Source organism: Saccopteryx leptura, chromosome 5 (assembly GCF_036850995.1).
Source record: "Saccopteryx leptura isolate mSacLep1 chromosome 5, mSacLep1_pri_phased_curated, whole genome shotgun sequence".
Lineage (NCBI taxonomy): Eukaryota > Metazoa > Chordata > Mammalia > Chiroptera > Emballonuridae > Saccopteryx > Saccopteryx leptura.
The window spans coordinates 194,579,686-194,591,860 of record NC_089507.1 but is presented as its reverse complement, the minus strand read 5'-3'; the positions used below and the strand labels follow the sequence as shown (position 1 = coordinate 194,591,860).

The 12,175-nt window shown below is 37.5% G+C and overlaps 1 protein-coding gene across 1 annotated transcript in view; it reads right to left on the bottom strand.

The window, feature by feature from the left end:
- Positions 1-12,175, bottom strand: part of SYCP2 (synaptonemal complex protein 2) — a 92,946-nt gene that overhangs the window by 63,131 nt on the left and 17,640 nt on the right. The window contains 1 exon segment of the mRNA XM_066386601.1: positions 9,188-9,248. Coding sequence (XP_066242698.1) covers positions 9,188-9,248 — 61 coding nt within the window.

The following is a 12,175-nucleotide window of genomic DNA, read 5'->3' as shown; positions in this document are numbered from 1 at the left end:
GTGAGAAAATAATTCCATAAGCACCAGTTTATAAGAGGTATTCACTTCCCTTCCTCCACGAAGTCATCAAAAGATTACCTGGCACACAATGAATGTGCCTGTATTTTGGACTAATGGCCACTACAGCCCTGTCTAACCTATAGTAGTGCTCTCTTGTTGACCGAGAAGACTCCAAAACTGTCCCTGTGTATGCTTTTGGGCATGACAAAAAACATCTTGAGGGACAAGGACCCACCAACTAGAAAAATTTGTCTCTACATCAGGAAAAGCTTTGCTGGCCACTTGGTGACCTACCCTAAAGGACAAATGTCCCTACTAGCTATAATACTCCATTTTTAGATGGCTTACCCAAGCAGAAAATGTCTTATTTGCTTTTGCAACTATACGGTCATGAAACTTTCACAGTAATTTTCTTTGATGGGACTAAGAATTATTAATTGCTTGAAGACAGTGGTGACACTTTCTAACTCAAACAGTACCAATGGTTATTTTTGGGGGGAAAAGAAGTCTTGAGTTTCAACATTAACAAGTTTTCAGGCTTTAGAGATGAAGATTGAGTCCACTTAAAATAGTCAAATTCATATAAACAAAAAGTATAATGTTGGTTAGCAGGGGCTGGGTGGAGAGGTGAAAGGGGAGTTTGTTTAATGGAAGATGACAAATGTTCTGGAGATGTTTCATAACAATGTAAATATAATTAACATTACTGAACTATACACTTTAAAATGATTAACATCCCTGGCCAGTTGGCTCAGCGGTAGAGCATCAGCTGGCATGTGAAAGTCCTGGGTTCAATTCCCTGTCAAAGCACACAAGAGAAGGAACAATCTACTTTTCCACCCCTCCCCCTCTCTTTCTCTTTCTCTCTCTCTCTCTCTCCCCCCCCCTCCCCTGCAGCCATCACTCAAATGGTTAGAGTGAGTTGGCCCCAGGTGCTGAGGATGGCTCCATGGCCTCACCTCAGATGCTAAAAATACCTCAGTTGACAAGCAATGGAGCAGCAGTCCCAGATGGGCAGAGCATTGCCAAGTAGAGGGCTTGCTGGATAGATCATGGTTGGGGCACATGCAGGAGTCTGTCTTTCTATCTCCCCACCTCTCACTTAGTAATAAAAATTTTAAAAAAGAAAAAGAAAAAATGATTAAGATGGTAAGTCTCGGTATGCATTTTACCACAATAAAAAAAGAGAAATTGGGTGAGAAAACATTCTATACTATTTTGGAAGTATACTGTTACAAAGCTCTTATACCAGGGGTGGCAAGATGGCGATGGAGTAGGCAAATGTTCCAACTTCCACCTCCCAGAACCAAAGTGGATTACAACTTAATTTTAAGAACATTCATCTGGAAAAACATTCATCTGGAAAAACCAACTTTGGGCTAAACCAAGAGGAATCTATAACCAAAAATCACCGAAGAAGCCACACTGAGGCTAGTAGGAAAAGCAGAAATGCAGAGAGGGCTGCCCAGCTCCTGGGAGCGAGCAGCAGCCCAGAGGGACTAGCATGGCAGGAGGGGAGTTTCCCAGAGAGGGGAGGGTCCTGGGCCCCAGGACCGAAGCCCTAGCCTGCAGCGCCAGAGCCTAGAAGAGGCATATGGACAGAATTTAGCTGTGAAACAAGCCAGGATACTGTTTGCAAGAAAGAGACAGATTTCTCAGACAAAGGATTCGTCTTAAAGGAACCATGCAGAAAACCTCTTTCACAATCACTCACCCGGGGTTCCAGGGGATGGGGAGAGCTCAGAGGACCGAAGTAGCAGGAAGAGAGTGTAATCTAGGAGGCACGGGGAGAAACATTTTGAGAAAGTTGCCCTAACCCCTGGGCTGAGAGTCACTCCCCAAATCTAAAGTGAATTATTTTTCCTGGAACCAGCAATACAAGCAAAGGGAAGCAGGTCATCAGCCAAACAGAAGCTCCCCTGCTGCAACCAGAGCAAAGAAGCACTTAGAAGGAGGAAGCCATCAGGGATACAGTATTGAGGGCTGAAGTCTGAGCTACATCACCACCCCCACACTGCTGAGTGCTCACCGGAGGGCGGGCAGCAACAGGACACAGGAGCACAGTCCCGTTGGCAGGAGCGGAAGCCAGGGGCTGGCCGTGGCTGCTGTCCAGGTGCAAGCACAGTTCAGCCCATGGGGGCAGAAGTTGGGGGTCCATCATGGCTGTGGATGGGGCCCATCAGTCCTGCCTGCAGTCCCATCCGCAGGGACAAGGTGGAAGCCAGGGAACAGGTGAGGCTTGCGGCTGGGTGCATGAGCATAGTCCTGCCTGCAGGGGCAGGGTGGAGGCTTGGGACTGGCCAAGGCTTGCAGCCCAGACACAGGAGCGCAGTCCAGCCCGCAGGGTCCAGGCAGAGGCTGAGGACCAGCCAAGGCTTGCAGCCTAAGCATGCAAATACAGTCCTGCTGGTGGAGGCAAGGTGGAAGCCACAACAAATAATGTGGAGGGTCGGGCCAGCAACGACCCTGCCCGAACACCCAAGGTGGTGGCAGAAGGGGTGGCGGGCCTGCAGACATACCACACCTAGGGAACACAGAGGTCACACCCATTGGACTCCTGTGGCCACAAACTTCTTATACACAGACAAAATGAGAAGGCAGAGAAATGCAACCCAAATGAATCAACAAAAGAAATCCCCAGAAAAAGATCTGAATAAAATGGAAATAACCAAATTACCAGATGCAGAATTTAAAATAATGATTGTTAGGATGCTCAAAGATCTTAGAGCAACAATGGATGGACATAACAAGCACTTAGATAAAGAGATAGCAAGTATCAAAAAGGACATTGAAATAATAAAAAAGAACCAGTCAGAAATGACAAATACAATATCAGAAATGAAGACCACACTAGAAGGAATTAAAAGCAGGATGGATGAAGCTGAGGATTGAATCAGAGATTTAGAGGACAAGATAAATGAAATCAAGGAAGCAGAGCAGCAAAAAGAGGCTCAAAAAGTCTGAGAAAACTCTAAGAGAGCTCTGTGACAACATGAAGAGAAACAATATCTGCATCATAGGGGTTCCTGAAGGAGAAGAGTAAGATTAAGGGATAGAGAATCTGATTGAAAAAATCAAGCTGAAAACTTCCTTAAATTGATGAAGGAAAAAGTCACACAAGTTCAAGAAGCACAGAGAGTCCCATTAACGATGAACCCAAAGAGGCCTACTCCAAGACACATCATAATTAAAATACAAAAATTGAGAGAAAAAAAGAATATTTTTTTCTCTGTAAGAGAAAAAAGCTGTAAGATAAAAGCAGTCAATTACCTATAGAGGAGCCCCCAATAAGGATGACATCTGACTTCTCAACAGAAAAATTAGAGGCCAGAAGAGAATGGCAAAAAATATTCAAAGTAATGCAAAACAAGAGCCTACAACCAAGATGTCTCTATCCAGCAAGGTTATCATTTAAAATAGGAGAAATAAAAAGCTTCCTAGACAAAAAAAAAAAAACTCAAGGAATTCATTACAACCAAATCAATGCTACAAGAAATGTTAAGGGGCCTGCTGTAAACCAAACAAAGAGGGAAAAAAATCTAGTAAAAGAGGAATGTATTGTAGATTTAAAGAATAAAATGGCAATAAACAACTATATATCAATAATAACCTTAAATGTAAATGGATTAAATCCTCCAATCAAAAGACATAAAGTAGCTGTGTAGATAAGAAAACAGGACCTGTACATATGCTGTCTACTAGAGACCCACCTCAAAACAAAAGATACACATACACTCAAAGTAAGGGGATGGAAAAAATATTTCATGCAAATGGAAATGAAAAAAAAGCTGGGGTAGCAATACTTATATCTGATAAAATAGACTTTAAAACAAAGACTATATAGTAAGTGATAAAGAAGATCACTACATAATGATAAAGGAAGCAATCCAACAGGAAGAGATAACCGTTATAAATATCTATGCACCTTAGGAGAACTTAAATATATAAAGCAGATTTTGATGGACATAAAAGGTGAGATCAACAACAATACTATAATAGTAGGGGATTTTAATACCCCACTAACATCACTGGACAGATCCTCAAGAAAAAAAATTAATAAACAGCAGACTTAAAGGACACACTAGATCAACTGGATTTAATAGATATCTTCAGAACCTTTCTCCCTAAAGCAGCAGAAAATACATTCATTTCAAGTGCTCATAGTACATTCTCTAGGATAGACCATATGTTAGGACATGAAACGAGTCTCAATAAATTTAAGAAGATTGAAATCATATCCTGCATCTTCTCAGATCACAATGGCATGAAACTAGAAATCAACTACAATAGAAAAACTGAAAAACACTCAAACACTTGGAAACTAAATAGTATGTTATTAAATAACTAATAGGTCAACAATAAGATCAAGAAAGAAATAAAAAATTTCCTTGAAACAAGTGAAAATGAACATACAACTCAAAATTATGGGACACAGCAAAAGCAGTCCTGAGAGGGAAGTTCATAGCATTACAGGCATACCTTAAGGAGCTAGGAAAAGCTCAAATAAACAATTTAACCCTGCATCTAAAAGAACTACAAAAAGAACAGCAAGTAAAGCCCAGAGCTAGTAGAAGGAAGGGAATAATAAAGATCAGAGCAGAAATAAATGACATAGAGGTTAAAAAATCAATACAGAGGATCAATGAAACCAAGAGCTGGTTCTTTGAAAAGGTAAACGAGATAGATGAACCTTTAACCAGACTCACCAAGAAAAAAAGTGAGAGGACTCAAATAAAATTAGAAATGAGAGAGGAAAAGTAACAACTGACACAGCAGAAATACAAAGGATTGTAAGAAAATATTATAAATAACTGTATCCCATAAAATTAAACAACCTAGGTGAAATGGACAAATTCCTCAAAACATAATTTTTCAAAAATCAATATAGAAGATCAGAAAACCTAAACAGACTGATTACAACAAATGAGATCAAAACAGTTATCAAAAAAAATCCCAACAAACAAAAGTCCTGGGCCAGATGGCTTCACAGGTGAATTTTACGAAATATTCTAAGAAGAGCTAACTCCTATCCTTCTCAAGCTATTTCAAAAAATTCAAGAGGAGGGAAGACTTCCAAACTCCTTTTATGAGGCAAGCATAATACTGATTCCAAAACCAGGCAAAGACAACACAAAGAAAGAAAACTATAGACCAATATCCCTGATGAACTTGGATGCTAAAATTCTCAACAAAATATTAGCAAACTGGATCCAGCAATACATGAAAAAAATCATACATCATGATCAGGTGAGAATTATTCTGAGGAGACAAGGCTGGTACAACATTCACAAATCAATCAATGTGATTCAACACATAAACAAAGAAAGGATAAAAATCACATAATATCAATAGATGCAGAAATAGCATTTCATAAAATCCAGCACCCATTTATCAAAACTCTCAGCAAAGTGGGGATACAGAGAACATACCTCAACATGATAAAGGCCATCTATGACAAACCCAAAGCCAACATCATAATCAATGGGCAAAAATTTTTTTAAATCCCCTTAAGATCAGGAACAAGGCAGTGGTGCCCCCTTTCACCACTCTTATTCAACATAGTTCTAGAAATCCTAGCCATAGCAATCAGACAAGAAGAGAGATAAAAGGCATCCAAATTAGAAAAGAAGTAAAACTATCATTATTTGCTGATAATATGATACTGTACATAGAAAACCCTAAAGTCTCAGTCAAAAAACTACTGGACCTGATAAATGAATTCAGCAAGGTGGAAGGATATAAAATCAATATTCAAAAATCAGTGGCATTTTTATATACCAACAATGAACTGTCTGAAAGAGAAATTAAGAGAACAATCCCCTTCACTATTGCAACAAAAGAAATAAAGTATCTAGGAGTAAATTTAACCAAAGACATTAAAGACTTGTACTTGAAAAATTATAAAACATTGGTATAAGAAATCAAGGAAGATACAAACAAGTGGAAGCATATACCGTGTTCATGGATAGGAAGAATAAACATTATTAAAATGTCTATATTACCCAAAGTAATCTATAAATTCAATGCAATTCCCATTAAAGTACTAATGACATACTTCAAAGATATAGAACAAGTATTCTAAAAATTTATTTGGAACCAAAAAAAGAACACAAATAGCCACAGCAATTCTGAAAAAGAAGAATAAATGGAGGGCATCACACTTTCTGATATCAAGTTATACTACAAGGCCATAGTACTCAAAACAGCTTGGTACTGGCATAAGAACAGGCATACACATCAATGGAACAGAACAGAGAACCCAGAAATAAACCCACACCTTTATGGACAATTGATATTTGACAAAGGACGTAATAGCATACAATGGAGTAAAGACAATCTCTTTAACAAATGGTGTTGGGAAAATTGGACAGGTACTTGTAAAAAAATGAAACTGGATCACCAACTTACACCATTCACAAAAACAAACTCAAAATGGATAAAAGACTTAAATATAAGTCGTGAAACCATAAACATCTTGGAGGAAAACATAGGCAGTAAATTCTCCGATATCTCTTGTAGCAATATTTTTGCTGATTTATCTCCACAGGCAAGTGAAATAAAGGACAGGATGAACGAATGGGGGACTAAATGAAACTAAAAGGCTTTTGCACAGCAAAAAACACCATTAACAAAATAAAAAGACAACCCACACAATGGGAGAATATATTCGCCAATACATCTGATAAAGGGTTAATAACCAAAATTTATAAAGAACTTGTATAACTGAACATCAGGAAGGTAAACAATCCAATCAAAAAATGGGCAAAAGAAATGAATAGATAATTCTCCAAAGGGGACATACAGATGACCAATAAGCATATGAAAAAATGTTCAACATCACTAATCATTAGAGAAATGCAAATTAAAACCACAATGAGATACCACCTCATACCTGTCAGAATAGCACTCATTAACAAAACAACACATAGTAAGTTCTGGGGAGGGTGTAGAGAAAAGGGCACCCTCTTGTACTGCTGGTGGGAATGTAGACTGGTGCAGCCACTGTGGAAAACAGTATGGAGATTCCTCAAAAAATTAAAAATGGAACTGCCCTTTGACCCAGCTATCCCACTTCCAGGAATATATCCTATTAATACTAAATCACTGATTCAAAAGAAGAAATGTACCCCCATTTTTATTGGAGCATTGTTTACAATAGCCAAGAACTGGAAACAGCCCAAGTGTCAGTCAGTGGACGAGTGGATTAAAAAGCAGTGGTACATATACACAATGGAATACTGCACGGCCATGAAGAAGAAGAAAATCTCACCTTTTGTGACAACATGGATGGACCTGAAACTATCATACTAAGTGAAATAAGCCAGGCAGAGAAAGAAAAATATCATATGACCTCACTCATTTGTAGAATCCAATGAACAATATGAATTAAGGAACACAACAGAGGCAGAGGTGGGATCAAAGGGACCAGAGGGAAAGCAGTCAGAGGGAAAGTGGAAGAGAAGATGGGATCAGAGAAGGGAAAGAGATTAGTGAAATTTCTATATACATAACAGCATTATAGAGAACAGAACAGCAAATCCTGGAGGGAAGGGGGGAGGGCATTGGGGGGAGGGGGCAAAGGGGGGGTGCGATGGGAACACAGGGTTGGGAGGAGATATATTCGGTGGGACACTTGAATCTATGTAAACACAATAAATTAAAATCATAAACAAACACTAAAAAAATGAAGTTCTTATACAAAAATAAAGGGTTGTTATATTACTTGAATATATACACTATTAAAGATGTATCAAATAAACTATGAACAGCCTCTAGAAAAAGGAGTATAAAGCCAACGAAAGAAATACAATGAAATCATTTTATTTTATTTATTTAATTTTTTTTCCCAGAGACAGAGAGTCAGAGAGAGGGATAGATAGGGACAGACAGACAGGAATGGAGAGAGATGAGAAGCATCAATCATCAGTTTTTCATTGCGACACCTTAGTTGTTCATTGATTGCTTTCTCATATGTGCCTTGACTGTGGGCCTTCAGTAGACCGAGTAACCCCTTGCTCGAGCCAGCGACCTTGGGTTGGGTCCAAGCCAGATGAGCCTGAGCTCAAGCTGGTAACCTCAAGGTCTCGAACCTGGGTCCTCCGCATCCCAGTCCGACGCTCTACCCACTGTGCCACCTCCTGGTCAGGCCAATGAAATCATTTTAAAAAATCAATATGAAGGAAGAAAAAAAGAAAAGAAAATATGGCAGGTGGAATGGCAGGTAATAAAAACAAGAGCAAGATGGTAAATTTAAAGTATATCAATAATTACATTTAAAAATTAAAAGTTACATTTTTAAAAAACAAGACCCAGTATATGACGTCTATAAGAAACCCACTCTATATGTACAAAAGATCCTTAAATACACACACAAACATACAAATAAATAAAAAACATAAGAAAATATATACTATGCCATAACTAACCAACACAAAGCAGGGTTTATTAATATTACATAAAGTAGATTACAGAGCAAAGAATTTTATCATAGGCAAAATATGATCATTTTATAATAACCATTAAGAAAATAAAAAAGCAAGAGACAGGCTGGGAGAAAAATACTCATGGAACATATATATATCTGTCAAAGAATTGGTATTCGGTATATGTACGAACTCAAAAACTTAATAAAAGAAGGCAGTCTAGTAAAAAGGGACAAAATATTTAAACAAATATTTTACAAAGGAAGATACATGAATGGCCACTAAACACATGAAAAAGTGCTCAACAGCACTGGTCATAAGAAAATACAAATAACAACTATCATCATACACCACTACATGCCCATTGAAATGACTAACATGTCCTGAAACCTGAATTTGTAGTGATACCAGTCTGCCAAGTAGTATGATTTTTGTCCAGATAGTGTTACATAATTCTAGTTGTATGAGTGCATAAATTAGATGTTTGGACCTAATCAAGCTAATAGGCTGGAGGGGTAAGAGCCTTCAACATATTGACAAGGAAGTGATTGTTCATGGGTTTTAGGCTAGACAGGGAGGGAAATAAATTCAGGAGTGATCTGGGAGATTATAGGACGGGGAAATGAAACTATCAAATTTATTAAAATCAACATAATAAAATTGATGACTTTGCTTTCATTAGCCTGTTTTGTTTTCCCAGAGAGCATATGTCTACACTGTATGACAAGAATCAAGCACAGAATTATAGAAAATAAGATTAATACCTTCAATGCTGTATATCTGTACTTCTTCCTCAGGCACAGTGACTGCTTCCCACTGATGATCCTTAACATTTAAAAACAGATTTTGATCATAATATAATTTATTCCTGCTTTTAAGCTTCTTTAGACACCATTTTTTCAGTGATACAAACAATAAAGGTTACCTATTACCGAGTAAGCAGTTGATATAACACATTTCTTGCCCCATCAGTTGACTGCATAATACATTATTCATGTTACATTTATTTGTTCACTCTTGATTTTAGAGGAAAAGCCTTCAGTTTTTCACCATTTAGGATGAAATTGGCTGATGGTTTGTCATATATGGTCTTTATTATGTTGAGGAACTTTCTTTCTATACCCATTTTATTGAGTATTTTAACCATAAATGGATGTTGTATCTTACCGAATGCCTTTCCTGCATCTATTAATAGAATCAATAAGATACAACATCCATTTATGTTTAAAACATTCAGGAAATGTATATTTGTTCACTCTTAAAAGGAAATAACATTAATTTTGTAGTTTCTTATTCTTAACAAAAAATGAATGTCCATTATTTATCTGAAGATACCCTTTTTAAACTTTTTTACCAAATCCTGTCATTTCTTCCTTTGAAATGTTTTGTGAAATCATATACATTCTTCAATTCCCACATATTGCTTGCCTTAGATTCAAACATAGAATGTACATTAATAATAAATCTAAAATGTTTTTTCTCTTCCAACTATTTTCATTGAAAACTTGTATAACTAAATATTGAATTCACAAAAAAATCATAGTAAACATTAGATACCATTCCTAAAAGAGAGGATCCTAAAAATTTCCAGCAATCTTGTGAGAAAAATAGATCCAATCATTTAGGTATTTAAGGACAACTCATTCTCATTCTATAGACTTTCCCCTTCATTGAAACCAGTCTATCCTCTGATAGCAACACTACCATTATAGCCCTCTTCAGTTAAGGGGCTAACTCTCTCATATCTCAAAAGCTCAGGATCAAGAGGAAAGAGTTAGACTCATCCCTTCCCAATGCTTTGAGCATCTTTCTATTTTCATGCTCCCTCGAGGCCAACGCCAGGTGATCTACTCTGTACACTAGTACCTACTGGTTGTTATCATTTCCTAACTTCAAATAAGTCTTCCTTATGTATAAGGCTCCTGGTTCACTGCCTTCCTTAAATTTTTCTTCATTATGTAAATTTTCAAACAGATTTTTTTAAAGTAGAAATCATAACAAACCAAAATATGTGTTTACCTAGCTTTAACAGTTACCAATATATTGTGCCCATCTTATTTCACCTTCACCCCTATTCTCCCTCCATTATACTCTCTTCCTCTCGGCGTCAATTTTTTATTCAAACTATCATCCAGTCATCAATTTTAAAAAGCTCTTATCCTTAAAATAAAGTACCTAACAAAAACCTTTCCTTTAAATCAGGGGTCTCAAACTCGCGGCCCGCGGGCTGCATGGGCCCGCCCACCAATTTTGTGCGGCCCGCAGACTGGCCCGCAGATTAATCCACACAGTTTGATTAGTCTGCGGGCCACACAAAATTGGTGGGCAGGCCGCACGGCCGCGAGTTTGAGACCCCTGGTTTAAATCCACATCACACTTTAGCTATTGCTGTGTTCTTTCCGTTAACTTGATATTTTACTTGCTCTATATATTCCAGCTTTCCTGGATTGCATAAATCCTTGTCTCTTAAATGAAACTGTTTTTTCATTGATCACCAGTCTTTATTTTAGTTAACATTTTTTGAGTGTCAATCCTTTCCTCTCATGTAAACACTGTGCCCTTGCTTTGCATAAACATGATAGCCTTTTAATTTGGTCTCTTTTGGCTGATTCTTCAAGTATCCTTCAGGCCAGAGTCTCTTCTACCTAACCTGTATAAATTTGTTTTGTTCACAGTTCTGTCATCTAGGCATTCATTAAATCTCATTTTATTTATCATGTATATAAAGATAGCTTTTAAATCTCTACTATGTCTCAGTTCTCTTACCTGAACTTAGACCTGTATATCCAACTGCCTACCAAATATCCCCAAGTAAATATCCCATGAGTATCTCCAAATCAAAATACTCAAAGAGGATCTCATCATCTTTCCCCTACAAAATGTATTCTGTGACAACATCGTCAACCATCCAGTTACCCAAGTTTTATTAGTCCTTCCTCTTTTTACCACAAACAAATCACCAAATCTGCTTACTTCTATCTCCTCTCAAGTCTTTCTGGAATCCATCCATCCTCATTGAAACTTTCCAAAACCATGTTACCATGATTTCTCACCTGGATGATTGCCAAGTCTAACTGCTTCTGGTCTTGTCCCACTTTAACCTATTGTCCCTACTAGGAGACTCTTCACATGAATATGGTCCTTGGTGCTTAGCCTTTATCTAGATCTAGCATAGTTCTTAATATTCACTGAATTGAGGTTACCTCCTACTTATAATCTTTCTTTGGCTTCACACTGTCTTATTTCTTTCCACTCTCCTTTGCACTATTTATTCACTCTTATAATAAATATGGATAGGTCTAAATGAGAAAGATAGCTCCCTGATTTTATAAATCTTACATTCAATGGGTGAAAATAAACAACAAACAATAAATAAACAGAATGATTGTAAGTAGAAATAACTACTGTAAGAAAATAGAAAAGGACAATATGTTAAGATGTGGCTGGGCAGCTACTTTAAATTGAGTTACCAGAGAACAACCCTGTGCTGAGATCTAAATGGGAAAGGACTAAGTTACAAAGATCTGGAGGAAGGTTTCTAAGCAGAAGTAGCAGCAAGAAGAAAGACCAGAAATGGGCATGGTCTGAGGTGTCAGAGAAGAACATAAAAACCCTCATATTATACCATGATGAAGAGACAAAAGAAGGGTTTTTAAAATTTATTTTTAATTTATTGGGATGACATGGTCTGCCAAATCATACACATTTCAAGTGTACAACTCAATATAACACCATGTACACACTGCATCCTG